The sequence below is a fragment of the Maniola hyperantus genome, chromosome 6 (assembly GCF_902806685.2).
Source record: "Maniola hyperantus chromosome 6, iAphHyp1.2, whole genome shotgun sequence".
Classification (NCBI taxonomy): domain Eukaryota; kingdom Metazoa; phylum Arthropoda; class Insecta; order Lepidoptera; family Nymphalidae; genus Maniola; species Maniola hyperantus.
The window spans coordinates 8,671,275-8,690,103 of record NC_048541.1 but is presented as its reverse complement, the minus strand read 5'-3'; the positions used below and the strand labels follow the sequence as shown (position 1 = coordinate 8,690,103).

Genomic DNA, 18,829 nt, shown 5'->3' with positions numbered 1-18,829 from the left:
ATTTATACATTATATTCTATAGGTAGATACACGATTTTATTAATATTCTGACAATTTTTGCTAACAAATATTTTAAAATATATTTTAATTGTACCTTAAAATAATAATAACATAAAATTATATTAAATAAATTGTTATATTATTCTATTAAATAATTATATTCTATTGTTTTGGTTTTGGTGTAGGTACAATAAAAAACATTTTACTTTTTTTTACTTTATCATGTATTGTATACTTAAAATTCATCATACCTAGTACATTTAATGAACAAAAAATTTGGCTTAGTTATCATAGGTTTACCTACGATATCGTAGGTATAGCAATGATATACGTATATGACGTATATATACGTCGATATAATTTTGAACGTTAAATAAGTATTTTTATGTCAACATTTTTAAGATTAAATTGGAGTAAGTATATTTGTAACTTAACACTGAAGGCCTTCACTGGCATCGGCAATGATGTCACCACAAAATATAAGGTAATTTGTGGATGTCACTAAATTGTTTATTGGAGTTGTTATGATTAGGATGTTACGTTAGTTAACTTGAAAACTTACAGATACCCATAGATAGATCAGTGACAGGTGAGATTGTGGAATAAAATTGCACCAACAAAATACCAAGTGCAACAAATAAATAGGAGCTCCTGATGTCGCAAAGATCGAAATGTTCAATATTTTCATAAAAAAAATTACCAGTGACAGCATAACATCACTCGCATCAATGTGCTTGACATGTTCCATGTTAATTGGATCGCGTAGGACAATGGCAGGACAACTGGCAAATCGACGCAAACCATTTTCTACCTATATCTGTACGAACGGGTTCGCTGAATACGTACGTATTGGGTACGTAGGACTAATGGTCATATTGTCAGCGGCTACCAATGAAATTATACCATAAACATGTTAAGTTCAAATTATATGGCGATATATAATTCGTGATCGGTGATGACTGATCAGTAAGACAGTAAGACATATCTACAAGACGCACTAGCATAAAATGGATAGCCCTCTACAAATGTGGCCCAAGGTCCACAAGGGTCACATGTGACCCAAGTGTTAAGATACATGTATACGTAGGTACATTTATAACGTATGTACCTACTTCTTTTTACATACAAAAATGTCATTCGTGCCTACTGACATTTCGTTTGTAACGTTTTTCCAGATTTCTAAATATATTTCATCATCATTATGATCAGCCCATCGCCGGCTCAGTACAGAGCGCGGGTCTTCTCTCAGAGTGAGAAGGGTTATGACCATAGTCTACCACGCTGGTCATATGCGGATTTATAGACATCACACACCTTTGAGAACTTTATGGAGAACTCTCAGGCATGCAGGTTTCCTCACGATGTTTTCCTTCACCGTTTAAGCAAGTGATATTTAATTACTTAAAACGCACTTATGTGCGTTTTAAGTAATAATAGTAATTAATTAAGTTTCGGAGTTATCTCCGAAAAGTTAAAGGTGCGTGCCCGGTATCAAACCCCCGACCTCGGATTAGAAGGCGGACGTCCTAACCACTAGGCTATCACTGCTTATTTAAAGCAAGGTAAAACCCACTTATATTTTAGTAATTTTGCATTTTTCATCAGACATGCATGAATAAAAACAAGCCTTTTGTCGTCTATAGGCCAATAATAATAGTTATTAATTGTAGAATATCATTCGCGTCAATGTGCTTGTTTCATTTTAATTGGCTAGCGTGGGACAAATGCAGGACAACTGGGTAAGCCGGGCGTAAAGTGCATTATTATGACATAGATATTGTTAACGTCCAAAACAAACCGTTTTAACTATATTTGTATGAATACTATGAATGCAGCTAACAGAATAAACTTCGTAAAAACGACTGTACAATAGTTTGTTGCAGTTAATGCGTTTGCGTTTCTCAATAATTATTACTAGGTAAGTAGCTTAGTAGGTACTACAGGGTAACTTCAGTAACAAAAATGTTATATTTTATAAGTGCTGTATCTCTATGGTAAAGCTAAGACAAAAATATTATGAGGGAATCGATCTTCCAGGCCGTAAGGAAATTAGGTTTTAACAGACCATCGTGCAAAAAAAAGTCAGTTTAATAAAAACACTTTATCGCGACATGAATATGAAACTCGATTAGATTAATAAGTGCACACTCACGAGGACAAGATCTAACTTTAATGGCTGCTAGAAATTGCAAACTTGCGCAATAGGTAGGTACTTATATACATCCTAATTTTATAACGACCTAAAATTTACTTGAAACCGATTCCTAAATCCTAAAGTAGGTAGTCTAATGGCATTATATTTCATTTTGTATGTATTGCTTAACATTTGTTTACATAATGTAATTTACGCTAAAAGGACATGTGACCGAATCGACCGCAAGACTTAATGGAGTGTCGCTATAAAACCGTACTCCGTTAAAAGATTTAATTCGATAACTGTACATAGTCACACGCATTTTCAGGCTTTTAAAGCCCGCGATAAAAGCAATTAAAACTTTAACAGCATCAGCCCCTGCTCTTTCCAATGTCCTACCTCAATTTTGGCATTCAGTTTGCACGTCAAAATGTTAATATATTTTCCGTGTAGATAATTTCTTTTCCAACTTCAATTATTCATAGGTACGCATTTGATAAGTTTTCCAGTTCTAAACAAATTTGTTTTTACGTTCTATGACAGATAATTTGTCAGGAGTGGTTGTGCGCAAGTCAAAGATAATTTATCTGTCTCAAGAGCTTTATTTATTACGCGTTCGCATCTTCGTTGAGCCCCTTAAAGTTGTTGGTTAATGGAGCTTCTTTGCGGCTGAGACGTCACTCACTTTCGGAGAGGGCGCGAGGGTCGGGGTGCCGGACACATCCCGACATGTGGTCAGTTCGACTGGCTTATTTTTTCCCCCTTTTACTAAGCGACGGGTTGATGGAAACCGGATGAACAGTTCGGGTATTATGTATTATCGATGCTTATGGGTGTTTTCTTGTTTCCTCTTCGAGGAATGACCGAATTCAAGCACGAAACAATAGAAAACAATGTTATCTTATATTCGAGAAAACTGTGCTACTTTTATGTGGATAAGATTTGGTATATTACAAGATTTAATTTAAATTCTTTAGTTTTAAATAATCTACGATCTCTTCTACTATTAACGTGATGTGATCAATTAATCTGTGTTGAGTATGATTTGATAATCCATGCAAAGACAGATTAACGTAACTTCATTGTCAATTTTAACTTGAAACTTACACTTAATACACAGAAATTGTTGATGTTAACTTATGTAATGTCACTTACTTGCAGCTTGTACGACATTTACTTACTTATATGGAGTAGATACGAATAATAATAATATAGTCATAAACACGTTAGTAATGGTAAGAATTTCCTAATACATAACCATATTAAATTAAAATACTATCATCTCAGTACGGATGATGCCCTCTACAAACGACATGCACAGCTTTCTCGCGCAGTGCTGGAGGAGTACAGAGCCAAACTTGTGTCTGAAATAGAAACCTGCCTAGGTAAAGTGTTAGAATGGGGTTAACAAAACCTAGTGCAATTTAACCCGACAAAAATACAAGTTTACCACCAAGAAGATCCCGTTTATCTTACCTGTTCTCTTTCAGAGCACTCCCCTCACCCCTTCCAACAGCATTAGGATTCTTAGAGTCCACATTTCGTGCGAGGTCTAGTTTCAGGATCACTTGGAAGATAAAGCAAAATCAGCCTCTAAAAAGCTTAAGGTGCTCAATAGAGCAAAGCGGTACTTCGTGCCAGAGCACAGGCTCCTTCTTTACAAAGCGCAAGTCCGCCCACATATTATGGAGTACTGCTCACACCTTTGGGCCGGAGCACCCCAGTACCAACTCCTTAAATTTGATCGGATCCAAAGGCAGATTATTCGACTTGTGGACGATCCCAAATAAACCGGCTCGTTGGAAATCCTGGAGCACTGCAGAGACGTAAGCGTAAGCTAAGTAGATTACAACATGGGGTTATTCAAGTTGCGGACCAACAAATTCTTGAAAGGCCGGCAACGCATCGGCAGTTCCTCTGGTGCTGCAAATGTTCATGGGCGGCAGTAATCACTTAACATCAGGTGACCCTCGCTTGCTCGCTATCTCTATTTTTTAAAGATATTTCACCGCAATTGATAGCCTAATCTGGTAACATAAAAGCTGGCTCATTTTTCGCGCAAAGGATCAGCCTGGCTGTCCAGTGCGGAAAAGCAGCCAGTATTCTTCGCACCATTCTACGCGGCATGATTTGTACAGTAATAAGATAAGTAAAACTTTAAGTTTTATTGTAATATTTTCAAAAAAAAAGTAAAGCTTAGCAGAACAATGATTATAAAAAGAAAATGTGTCAACTTAACAAGCTGCGAACTCTAGACTAGGGCGCGACGGACGTGCTCTTGATTTAATTGTGTAATTATGTTATAAACAGGCTAACAGTCATTATTGCGCTTAACACAATTTAGTTCGAAAAGATACAGAACAGTTACAGATGAAAAATACAATGTAAATTTTTATTTTGTAGAGTACTTAGATACTTAGGTAGCTAATAAGCAAATATTCTAAACCTCTAGCTACTAGTGTATGTTTTCAGTTAATCAAACATGTAACCACAGACTAAACATTAATAGCCTAAGAGCCAGCGCATGCCAGACCTTCCTAATTTTATAAAAGCTGAAAGTTTATCTGCGTATTCTCCCCTACAATGGGAAGAACTTTTATTTGGACGTTTGTTTGGATAATGGCTTTAAGATATAACAGGTAATAAAGGTGTAAAAAATCTTAAGCCACCATGATCCAGACAAACGTTCCTTACAGTGTTGGGGACAATACGCAGAGAAACTTTCAGCTTTTATAAAATAAGGAAGGTCTGGCACGCATTGGCTCTCTCTCTATAATCTGACTAATCACGACGCAAATACAAATTACGAATACATAGTTAAAGTCGTGTGCATAATAAAAAAATATAACGTTTTATGAAAGGTTTTGTACCTTAAAGTTAAAAGAGTTTCTATAATCAACGAAAATAACAGAAAGCGAGACATGTTCCTACGGTAAGTATAGTCCGCGACAGGTTGAGATGAGGCGGGGGGACGCCCTGTACACCCGCACGTCACCCGCGCTCGCCCGCACCGGGCTCCCGTTCCCTCTCCGATTGCTATTATAACCTGTCGCGTACCATAGTGACCTGTACACATATTTTTTTATTTACATGTTACGTGATTTTTGAGTGGAGTTCTTATTTCAGTGAAAAACGAACTTTTTATGAATAAAAGTGCTCATCAGTGCTTTCAAACAGGCCTTCAACCTTTGTGTTTAATTAGTTCCATGAGCGCGTGAACCTACAAAATTTGAGTGGTATTTCATGTGGGGATTAGGTGAGACTAAAGGGGGCAATGATGATTGATGATAGGATATGATTCGATTCCACTTAACGCATTATAAAGGGGTAATTTTATTGCCTCCTCTTGTTTTTGAAGTTAGACTAATGAACAGAATGACTCATCTTATTTGTTTTATTATAAGTTGTTTATTACTGTTTTCTCTTCACAATGAAGTTTCCTGGTGTGATAGTATACTTTTATGCAGCTGCTTTTTGGGGTTATTACGTATAATAGTATCTCATGGATCACAACAGATTTTATTTTTATATATTTAGACTTTCCTTTTCCTATTATATATTTGGATTTCGATTTCAATAGAGACTAGCAATTAATTTGCCAGTGTGGATTAAGCTTTTACAAAATCCGTGGAAACTCTTTGATTAACGGGGATAAAATTTAGCATTTTATGTTCATCTCTAGAATGCAAGTTATTTCAAACACTTTTACTTTTGTACAGCTTAGGACAAATTTTGGATTAACCAACTTTAACCTTAAGGATAAATTTTTGTTGAAGTTGATTGCAGTTGAGATTTAGAAATAAAAAAGACATAAAAATCTAGCCTTTCTTAGAGGAAAAATGAGGAAACCATGCGTCATCCATGTCTTCTACTGAAAGGTAGGTACGTACTGAGAAATATTGCCATAGGAACTACTACTCTAATCTCTATTTAATAAGATTTACGAGACTAAGGTATCAGAAATTATTTTTTAATTAAAGAAGTTGTGCTCATTAACGTAAACTTTGCAGACACTGTAAATAAATAAAAAATAAGTACGTAAAAACATTATTGATTTTATAATGGTAGGCAAAACGCAATATGATTAGGTAATGTCTAACATAAAGTAAGTCTTAATAAATCTTGTTTACTTTGAGTGTATAATGGGTTAATGTTGATTAAACTTTTAAGGTTTTTGTGCGTTTTGTAGGAAATATTTTTTACCACTCTTTATCTAGAATTTTTACTCTAGTTATAAAATCTGACTGGTTATTTATCCTGGTCCTGTATACATGACAAGGTCAACAAAGATTTATTAAATATACCCTTAGATGAACAATTTATTTTTTCATACCTATCTAGGGTAGGTACTAAAGAGCAGTGACTGCTGAAGTAAATAGAATTAGTACCTATAGAACAGCTATTTCCAACAAAAATCGTGTTCTACAAATCTGTCTAAAATTCCCTACCGTACGTAAATATATGATGCACTTATCTATATTTTATCACTACCCATATTATAAAAGCAAAAGTGTGTTTGTTTGTTGGTTTGTCCTTCAATCACGTCGCAACAGAGCAACGGATTGACGTGATTTTTTGCATGAGTATAGTTTAAGACCTGGAGAGTGAAATAGGTTACTTTTTATCACGAAAAATCAAAGACTTCCCACGGGATTTTTAAGAACCTAAACCCACGCTAACGAAGTCGCGGGCATCAGCTAGCTTGTGTTAATATACATACTGATTTTTCTAGTTTATTTTAGTAAGAAAATATTTATTAGTTAATTAGGTATTTAAATATAATGCTTATTACAGTCAATACACATATGTATTGACTGTAATAAGACTGGCCGATGTTATATAATATAATATTTGATTTGGACAACTTCGCCGATAAACCCAAGAAAATATACATTTCCCGTAAACTTACATACTTACTTATTATCAAGTGACACGTTGGCCCTTGTCTCGCTATCGAGACGGTCAAAGCTACATTTGCATTTAGATAGCAAACCAATACAGTTCAAATAACTTTAGGTAGTAAAAGTAATAACATAAAATGAGATTTTAAGGTTAGATCATGCATTATTTAGGTTCAATTTAAAAGCTAACGCGTTGGACAAGGGTCGAATCGTGAACAGGCAAAATTGTGACCGCTAAGGGTACCCTATAAGGTATTAATAACCTTAGTTCTAGCGACCCCAGTACGATATGAAAAGCTCATTAATATTTTGACTATAACGTATATCATGATTACGTATTTATACGTTCCAGTTATGAATTATTATTAATATCACTGTACCTAGTACGTATTTAAGAACGAATTAAGTAGTCACTTAATGGGTTTTTTAATTTCACGGAAAGCGGTATTTCTTAGTCGACCAGTGGTGGCGATAAAAATCTAACGACAAAATCTTCTATTTCACAAGCCGCGTGTGGTTGGATTTCAATATCAACTATTTAGATAGCATGCCTGAACTCAGCAAGAAATAAAACTTACTGTGTATTTTTTAACGGGAACATATTTCCGTATTTAACAAAAGAGTGAGTTTTCAGAAATTTCAGCATAGCTAATTTTAAAATTGCATTTCAGTTTTTCGTTGAACAAAAAGTAGATAAGGGGTTTTGGCGGTAAATAGATTCAGTAGAGCATTTCCATGTCTCGGTGGTGCGGCGGGCGGGAGTACGTCCGGTATCTGTACACTGTATCATACGAACCCTAATACGAACTGATGAAAATGGTTATCATCGCAATGCCTGACTTGACAAGTTTACCGTCTGTAGGGTAACGCAGGCCGAGCGCGCTGAATGGTAGCTAATGCCACGATGATGATGATGTGTGGAGCCACTGACTTGCCCATATGGGCGAGTCTCTGCAACCCTGCGGCACCCCTTGTGACCTACGCGGTGCCCCTCTACGAAATACGCGGCGCGCCTCTGCGATCCTGCAGCGCGCCTTTGCGCCCTACGCGGCCCACCTCTGCGTCCTACGTAGTACACCTCTACGAACTACGCGGAGCGCCTCTGCAAAGTACGGACCGGGTGCCATACGTGGAGTCACTAGCTTCTATTTCGTCTTTCTCTTGCCCTTGTCGCATCTCATTTGGTGTCGAGCCTCCTTGTACGTAAGCGCCAGGATTGTCTATACTAGGTTGTTATTGGCAAGATGTTAAGGGTTTTAACCCTTAATCTCGTCAATCTCGCTGGAGAGCATTTTCAATTCTATTTCAACCTATGTTATAAAAGTGTAATACTTAGTTTCATACTTACCGTTACAGTTCTTTCTTGGAAATAAAATTTTTCGGAAAATTCTAGAGTTAGCTGCAGTGTAACATGACGTTACACGAGCGGCTAGGTACGTTAATTACATAAAATTGTGACGTCACCGGAGGATCGCGCTCTGCCTTAGGTGAAGTTGCACGGACGAGTTTCTAAATTTACTGCTATTTAGCACACAATGGCTTTAGCTAAAGTTATGTATTTATACGCTGGATTAACTGCATATTTGATTTTTAAACTACCACGTAGGTAAGTATTATATTATTATATAAAATGCCGCTGAGACACGACGATCCGTGATATCTATTAACAAAATTGGGGACTATTTAGGATCACCTGTTTGGTGACGGGCGAGGGAGATATTGAGGATGGGGAACGTGGAGAGGGAATTGCCCTCCCCTAGCAGTCGGGAGGACCTGTGGATGATGGACACAGGGCGCTCCGTCGCTCACAGTGTGGTCCTCAGGTTGGTTGAGGTTATGCTGTGGGTCCGGCATGCCTGTAACCACCACCTCTTACGGTGTTTGGGGGCACGTAGTGCCCCAGTGGCAGGTCTGCTGCGGCGGACATCCGCTGGCAGACTAACGAGGCGTTTTCGGTCCCTTGTGCTCCGTCGTTAGCGGTGGGATGGAACTTCGTGAGGTTTTTAGTAGCTACGAGTCTGACATAATCACTGTGCTCCCCCGTGGCCGGTGGTGTCCATGATGGATTTTCCTCACGAGAGAAAAAAATACCGGCGAGTCAGACTCGCGCACCGAGGTTCCGTACTATACTTGTATTTTTTCGACATTTGCGCGATAAATCAATAACCATTATGCATAAAAATAAATAAAAATCTGTTATAGAATGTACAGATAAAGCCCTTTCATATGATACACCACTTGGTAATCTTACTTTAAAAGTTGAAAATTTCATGATTCTTGGTCAACGGGAATTACCTACCGCTAAGTAGAGAGAGGGACTTTCCACGACTTCGTACCGATTTAAATCTGTAAATACTGTAGGTAAGTAAGTACGTACATTTTATTATGTAAGGAAATTTTAATATCTTGTAAGCTTTAAGGAAATGGGTGTTAGTATAAGGTGCTTAAACATCAGCTATTTGAAATTTAGGTTTACAATCGAGTCGACAGAAGGCGAATTTTCGGGGATTTGTTTGCCGAACGACAATAAATAACTGGGCTTAGATTATTGCTGATACAGATTTATTTCCTTCGATAACGGATTTATATGAAATGAAATCTGTATTTATAATGTTATCAATATTTCATCGTTTTGATAGTCAATCATTTTACTTTTTTATGTGGATAAAATAAAAACCATTCAAAGTTTCAGTTCTAATTATTGTTTTATAGGCACATGACAAAACGTTATAATAGAGTCGCTATGGATTCATAACAACAAGTTCTTCATAAGCAAGAGTGATTAAAATAGAACGATAAAATAAGCATTTGGTTGTGTGTAATTTATAAAAATTTAACCACGTAGTACCTAATATTTACAAGAAAAAAGAAATTACAAATGGCTTAGTTAAGAAATTACAAAAACGAAAACACTTCATTAATAAAGTAAGCTGCTAATTGCCCGGCTTCCGTAAACAGAACTAGAATTAAAAATGGAAATCGGAGAACATTCTCGTTCTAAAGTTTCAAGTATTTTCTCACGGATAAGTTTAAATTAATGTACAACGTCACAGTACTTTTGCATGGTGCCGAAGCGTGCCGACTGGAGGGTCCGTCAATTTTTTATTAGCTGCGAGTTGCCCTTCACACTGAGAATGTTAAATTAAAGGTTCCGGCTCTTATTAGAGTTCCGTATCTCCAAAGAAAAAAGGGACCCGTATGGGATTCATTGTGTGTGTTTGTCTGTCAACACCCATCAAGGAAATGAAAGACCTATAGGGTACTTGATACTTCTCGTTGACCTAGAATCATGAAATTAGGCAGGTAGCAATGTCAATTGTGCTATAGCACAAGTAAAAGTTATAAGTTATACATATATTGAACTAAGGTACGGAACCCTTCGTGTGCTAATCCAACTCACACTTGACCGGTTTTATTTAATGAGAAGCCACACTAGGGGATTTTATTACTCTTGACACGTCAAATTTTGTCTTTTCGAAATGTTTTAGCCGCATTCAATAGGCACGCGGTTGGCATGCCGAACATTCACGATCCTTTTGATGAGAGCTAAGATTAATTTCAGAGGGTTTGAAAGCTCAAAGGAAATTTTAGAATGTAAGTGCATTAATAAAGGTTTTTCAGACTTCTGATAGGCACTCTTTTACCGTCAGAAATGTCTTTATTAAATTTGTGGGCTTTTACGAACATATTCGGTGACTTTATTGCTCGAGTCACTGCTAAAATTTACGCTTTTATGTAACTTTTTGAACTTTGCCACTAAAAGGTTTTTTAATTGTTTTACACAACGTGTTCAAATTAATTTACTTCAATAACATAAAAATGTTTTCGGGCCAAAATTTTGTTTAAAAATCTACAGATTCTAGATGGGTTTTAAAATACGTATTTTTCACCATGCACGGAAAAAAGTGTTAGAAAAGTTCGCATGGTTAAAAATATTCGCATACATGTATTCAAGTTTTATTTGAAACACGTAATTAGGTAGGTACTAATGCAAAAATGGGTATTGCTAAATCTTTTTGGTATTCTTGACAAAACATTTTTTAATGAGTGTTTCAGAAATTCATTAGGTACCAAAATCGGTTAAATATTAAACATGCTTACTTGTTGTTTACTAAAAATATGTTATGTACCATGGACCAAAAATAATATTGTAATATAAATAATTTGAGTTAATTTTCCCAATGTAGGTACGTCAAAGTTGTCGTTGTTAAATATACTTCTGCAACAAATCTTGCAGGCTATCTGCGAATCGAGTCTCACGGTTGAACATACCATTGATTTGGTTATTTCTAACTGTCCATTTCGACCTTGTACCATCGAAAACCTTGTGGTACAAGGTTGAGTGGAGGGCACACGTCCACGTGGGCGTTCCCCAACCAGGTGGACGGACTTAATCCGCTCTGCAACAAACGTACGCCTGTCTCCGTGTGTGCACCTAATGTCACCAACAGAATTTGCTGGAGGGAGAACACGACCACTCTGTCAAGAGTGAACGATTGAGAAGAAGAAGAATTGTCCATTTTAATCAAGCTTCCACATAAGGGCTGAACCATCTGTAAAATAATATTTTCATACCTGTGGCTAGAACTGGAGTGTCCCGTTGTGGAGCTGGAAATTGGTGAACGAGCAGGATATGTACCAGAACCACCATGGCCACCTTCCGAAATGACGAATTCTGGAACAATGAAAGTTGAGGGTCATGTGGTTTAGTTGTGACAACGCATATCAATCGATTGTGGTAGTTAAGCAACGTTGACCAAAGACGGTAACTGAATGAGTGAACGACTTTTTAGCGAGAATTTGGCCGTTTTTGGTTTTACCACACAACAAGTGATAGAACTTATTTATAATTGCTTCAAACGCACTTTATTCCGAAAATTTAGAGGTGCTTGCCCGGGATCGAACTCCGACCTCGACTAGGAGGCCGACGTCTTAACCACTAAGCTATCACCAAGGGCGGCTTACCTACGGCCATGCTGACTGTAGTGTGTCGTAGTCATTATGAACCCCAATTAAAATTAAATAATTTGCAGTCTCTTATAAATAACAAAAGCTGCATCTGTGTCAACAATATTGCATATTTTCTTGAAGAAGATCGCATTAAAAATGTTTTTTGTATTGTTGAGGAAAACCCATATAAATCATACATAGACAGTAGACACGAAATCCGATTACATCTGTTCTCGGCGGAGCGAAGCCTTTTCATCTCTGCATCTCGTGTTGTACTTTCTACTATTTGTACTTTTGTTTGGAAATACCCTTGTACATTGTAAACTAACGACTTAATACTCTACTTTGATGTGATCTCGATTTTTGATAAAAAGCTTATATCAGAATCCATATAAATATTATAAATGCGAGTGTGTCTGTCTGTCTGTCTGCCTGCTAGTTTTTCACAGTCCAACAGTTTAACCAATTTTAATGAAGTTTGGTACAGAGTTAGCTTAAGTTCGGGGAAGGACATAGACTATTTTTATCCCGGAAAATTAATATCCGCTGGACTTTTAAAAAACCTAAACCCACGCGGGCGAAGTCGGCGGGTATCATCTAGTTATTAATATTAAAGTGGATGTCTAAATTAATAATTTTATATTGATAAGCAAGTACAATATTTTTTATTATTATTTAAAAGGTGACTGACTGATTGACTGATCTAACAACGCAGTAGTTACGCACAGCTTCTGGACGGATCGCGCTATTTGGCATGCAGATAATTATTATGACGTAGACATCCGCTAAGAAACGATTTTTAAAAATTCAACCCCTGGGAAAATAGAGGTTTTAAATTTGTGTAGTCAGTTCACACGGATCAAGTCGCGGACATAAGCTAGTATTGAATAAAATCAGTGATTAATTAGCAGGCAGGTAAATATAAGCAGCCAAGCAATATATTTTTAATGCTGTATGTATTTCCAATAAAGATAAAGAAAAAAGTTAATGACGTGAAATTATGCTGTAGGTAGGTACTAGAGATACAATCACAAGACGTATCTATGGTTTATAGAAACTAGAAGAAGGACATCCGGGACACGACGACGCTCAGCAACTATCAATCCTTCTGTCACGCTATCGACACCACATTTGTTTGCTTTCACCATTTTTGTCTTAGTGTTTCCACGCTTCTTCGGTATATTTGCGGCTGGTAACGGCGATCAATCTATTGTGGCCTTTGAGCATGATGGATGTTCCAGGCTCGTCATAGATCCCCGCAAACATGATACGAAGTATTATTAGGTATCGCAATAGGCTTGTTGAACATTAACTGTAGTGTTACAAAATTCAACGACAGTTTGACACGAGCGTATATTTAATAAAATATTTTTTTCTGAAAAAGCTTCCTCCAGTTAGAGGAAGTCATAACTACATAGTCATCATCTATAATATTTAGCGTTTATCTTAAAACTGGTGCATTTATTTTTAAAATTTAATATTATAAGCAATTTAACATTATATTATTATAATATTATAGTTGCCGTATGTAATTTTACGGCGATTTGAATCTTAATGCACTGTTTCAAAGTTGAAAATAGATACCATCATTGAACGATTCTGCTAGATAGAGCTGAGGTATTTTGGTTTTGACTAATGTGTTAATGAAGATACTGGGACGTGATTAGATGTCCCGATGCACCGTGCGCCTTGACAAACTGCCACCGTCGAAATTTAGTGAAATATAACTTCCGTTTACCATTTTGTTCATCACTCGCAAATTTATTACATAGTTCTTCCGGGATGCATGATATGTAAATACACGCTAAAGCGGAAGAGACTAAAACAAATCTGCCGTGTTCTCGTTATTCATTGCAGTGATGTTTATTTAGAGCTTATGTATGGAATTGATCTAAGATACGAGTATTCCCTATCGACATGGATTTGTTTTCGCGTTTGTAATGTATTACGTGGTTTGTTTTCACCAATACTTATAATAATACTTGACCATAATTTATCCGAAGCCTTAATTCAGTTGTTCTTTATCAAAACTAAAAGTTGTTGTTTAACTTTATCATAATCAAAAATCAAAATTTATTAATTACTAGCTGATAGTAACTCGATTTTGTATATAAACAAAGAGTGTTTATACATTTTAGAAAAGAAAATTGCTAATTTTTTAACTTCAACATATGTATTAGACCTGTACCTACTTATATTATGTAGACCAGAGTAATGTTCAATATCAGGCCTGGTAAACAGATTAATGTCGAAAGGATGACTTATATCGGCTACCAGGTTCGAAAATACGCTTCATTGGAAATAATGAACCATTTAATGTAATCCTATGTTATAAAATTTAATATGGATTATACGCCGTACGTAATATCTAATACTTTTTGCTTGAAAATAAAGTTTAAGATTTATAAAAGAAAATCACAGGTAAAAACTGTGCTCTACTGAAAATATCCATGTTTATGTTATGAGAAGCTTGGAGGTTGCTCTTACGTAAAAAAATCAAAGTTATTGTCCGCATTGGATATGAGCTTAATGTCCCCCTACATTACGCGTGGTAACGCGCATTGAATACTAAGTGTAGTTATGATAATATAAAGCCTAGCAGCCGCCCACGGCTTCGCTCGGCGAAAATTTAAATCATCTTTTTCCCTATTCCGTGAGAATTTTGAAAAATCCGGCCTTATTTATCTACATTGCAAAGGGAACCTGTAAGCAAATTTTCAGCTGTCAGTGCTTTGGGCTAAGCGTTGATGAGTGAGCCAGTGACTCAGGACTTTTCTTTTCGTAATATTCAGATGATATTTTTTTTTTCTATCTAATAAAGCCTTACCTTATAAGCTAAGATACTCACGGTACCGGTAATTATTATAATATGTATGTAATACTAAACGTAAGTGTCTATTAATTATTATTAGAAGCGATTTGGTTGAATTGATCATAGAAGAGGCGAAAATTCTGCAGTAATTTTGCCTGTTTCGCCTTTATATACTTGATCTAGTTCATGGTCCTTTGAAGATTGTTTCAAGTTTTCACAAAGTTTGCCTAATAATTTATTGTTTACCGTTACTCATCCAGCTATTTTATGTAAGTTGAATAAACTAAATAACAAATATCATTTCATTAAATAACATAAATGACTACATAGCTTGTAAATCATTCGTTTTTATTCGGTTGAAAGGGTTTTAGCATAAAGTACCTACTTAATTGATTGAGAAAACATGTCTCTAGCATAAGAATCTAAATTACTAAAAATGGTTATATCTTCATAGCAGTAAGTAGGTATCTGCTTAAGTTTGGCTATGCTTGTATGGTTTTAAATGTGAAACTTTTAGCACCAAAGTTTTTCTATTAGTGTGCTCAGAAACAAATTAACATGCAAACAAATAATTACATTGAGAAAACATATCATGCAAAATCTCAAAATAGAGCCAGTGGACAGTGATATGCGCTGTAAGTTAATATGTCAGCTAATCAAATATACTTAATATGATTTTATTGAAAACACAATAAAATAAAATGGTTAAAGAAACAATCACACAAAGATTAGGTTTGTAAAAATGTAAATTAAGTTGCAAATGTAAAATTATGAATAGGTAGGTACTTAATTTGTTAGATCTGTTATTTTTGTAGGTTTAATAAACGCCTACACTTAACCCACGTAACTCTGATAGGGTTTATATTTGCTATGAGAGCCCTCATCAAAATTGACAATGTGCGTGGCTCATAAAACATTTACGGCGCGATATGTGACACGCCCGCATCGAATGAAATCACGATAATGTGAACATTACCAAAAAGGCAAGCGATTTTATGATTAAATTTTACGGTCCAATTTTTACTTGCTGTATTTGACACTGGTAAATGTAGAAAAAGCAAATATTAGCACCGATTCTAAGCACAACCTAATTTTAGAGTATTCGCACCCTCTTCTTACTATTGTAATATGAAAAGGACAGAAGCAGTTTGACATTTCTAAATTTAATTTTTAGATGGTAAACCCGTGATTTTAGCACGCACTCGCGAACCTACTGTTTAAATTTGTATTGTGCACTAAAATTTAGAGTCTTTAAATGTGAAAGTCATGTTCCGTTCCTTTTTTAGCATTAGTAAAAAGAAAAGGATGCAGATACTCTAAATTTAGTTTAGAGAGAGACTAGAGAATCGAGGCCAATGTTTAATTAGCTCATGATAAAAATTCGCTCTTTATTTCAAAAAAATAGTTTAAATCTCACTGATCGTATCTTCTTTTTTCATCAGTAAAATCACGATGATCACGATTAAGAAAGAAGTACCTAATTAAAATACCTAAGTTATTTGGAAAATATGTACCAAACGGTTAAGATCAAACTGTCTAAACAGAAACTCATTCACGTCACGTGTTTGGACGCGTGCAAAGTGTGCCTATTTATGTACTTATGGCAATTTTTCATACCACAAAATCTACAAAATACTGCACTAACCGTCCAAATCGAAATCGAATTTTATCTTTTAGCTTATTAATGAGAGACAATTAAGTTAAAGCCAGTTAATTTGATTGCAACAACTGAATAATGACATAAGTATATAGTTAAGATTTACCCGAAAAAGCACCTACCAGCTCGGCGCCCACTAATGTGTGCTCGGAAAGTAGTTTCGTCTCAAGAACGGGGGCTTAAGTACATACAACTGAAACTTGCCACCCATTAGTTACTGCCCTGAACATACTACTATAGTTTGACTTTTGTACTTAACGGGTACTTATGAAAACAAATGGCAAAGGTCGTTTTCATCAAAATGTATTAACTCTACTGCACTTTTCCTTTTCCATATCACCGCAATTATTTAATAATATTAAAACTGTCTTTGCCACAACACGGTTAGAATCGACAGAAAAAGTTATAAAATTAAGAAAAGTTGTAGGTACAGGTTTTTACATTAGACTATGATGAAATATATTTTAGATATAGAACTAGAACTTCAATACTTGTAGGCCTAACTTAAAAAAAACCGGCCAAGTGCGAGTCAGGCTCGAACAATGAGGGTTCCGTACTACAGTCGTATTTTTTCGACATTTTGCACGATAATTCAAAAACTATGATGCATAAAAATAAATAAAAATCTGTTTTAGAATTTACAGGTAAAGACCTTTCATATGATACCCTACTTGATATTAGTCACTCACTTCGAAAGTTGAAAATACTAATTATTAGTTCATGACCACAATTTTTTTTTTTTTGTGTGATCTAACCCTAAATTCGCGGTTTTCAGATTTTTCCCCAAATGTCAGCCATAAGATCTACCTACCTGCCAAATTTCATGATTCTAGGTCAACGGGAAGTACCCTGTAGGTAGGTAGGAACCCTAAAAATGAATGTTATTTGAGGTAGCTATTCAATAACCTATTGACCTTTTCCTCATAATATAGTATTAGGGCTTTTCTGGGTTTATTTCTTAAATTTTCCGGCTCCATAGAAATATACAAGTTTTGCAATTTATGCATAACACACTATGGTACTTAATATCATATTTATAATAAATTTTCATTTCACTATGCGACAGTCATTTATGCTTGCGAAGCAATAAGTAAATAGAAACGATGTAGGTACCTAAGGTCATAATGTTCATATCAATAAAGGTACGATACTAAAATGAAACACTCACGGATTTATAGGTACGCATAAAGCACACTTTGAGAGAGAGAGTACATTTTCAGCACAATGCTACTGGAGCGTATCGAATCTTTACGATGTCATTAAATATATTTTTATGAGGACACCGCGGTGTACTATATTATTAGTAGGAGGGTTAGGAAACAATCTCGCTTCATTGGTCAGTTGTTATAACACGTTTATTTGTACAGAATTAACGCAAAATATTGTTTGCGTTGTAGTTTATATATCTCATTGGCCATTTTCCTAGGACAATATTAAGCTCTTGATACTCATCATAGTTCAATAATCCATACTTATTATTATTATAGATCCGAAAGTGTATATGTCTGACTGTCTGTCTGAGTTAGCTTTTCACAGCCCATCAGTTTAACTGATTAAGATGAAAATTGGTACAGAAATAGCTGAAATACTAGGGACGGACGTAGACTACTTTTTATTCCGGAAAATCAAAGGGTTCCAACGTAGTTTTCAAAAACCGGTATAACCGTGGATGAAGTCGAGGGCATCACCTATTTGGTACGGATATAGCTTGTTTCTTGGAGACGGGCAAAGGCTATAATCCAGGAAAATCAAAGCGTTTCCACGAGAATTTTAAAAATCCATGCGGACCAAGTCATGGGCATCATCTTGTTCTACATAATATTTAGCGTTAGACCCTGAGTATATGTTTTGAGACCAGAGTATTATCAACAAAAGAATGGAGTTATCAAATTACCATGTTTAATTACTACTTAAATAACATTTTTATAGCAACATACAGTTCAGTTCAAACTTTGGCCACTTACATTAGGCCTCGTAGCAGACAGAACTACAAAACGAATTAGATGTAGGTACAAAGCTACGGGACTGTAGAGTGTAGACTGTAGACCCTTCTACAGGTTGAGCCAATAAACCAGCACTAATATTATTAAATCAAAACTGTTGAGTGATAGAAATACTTATTTGATTTGAAAATTAAATATTTTTGGTAATGGCATGTGCTTTTATGTAAGGTAATAAAAGAGAATAAAATGGGGTCCTATATTTATGAAGCCTATCAAGTCAAGAATTGGTGATTAGGCAAGCGAGTTTTCGGTTTCGTTCATTATTTTATTATTTAGTGTTCCGTAGAGGAATAAAAATTTGTACAACTTCAACCAATCCATCTTTGTTTTTATTAGCTGTTAAAAATAGCTATTAAAATAAAATATTAGTAA

General features: G+C 35.6%; 1 protein-coding gene across 6 annotated transcripts in view; it reads right to left on the bottom strand.

Moving 5' to 3' along the window:
• Positions 1–18,829, bottom strand: part of Ten-a (tenascin accessory) — a 411,424-nt gene that overhangs the window by 156,158 nt on the left and 236,437 nt on the right. For all 6 annotated transcript variants that reach the window (XM_069499423.1, XM_069499424.1, XM_069499425.1 and 3 more), the window contains one exon: positions 11,611–11,710. In XM_069499423.1, coding sequence (XP_069355524.1) covers positions 11,611–11,710 — 100 coding nt within the window. The remainder of the gene's footprint in view (positions 1–11,610; positions 11,711–18,829) is intronic.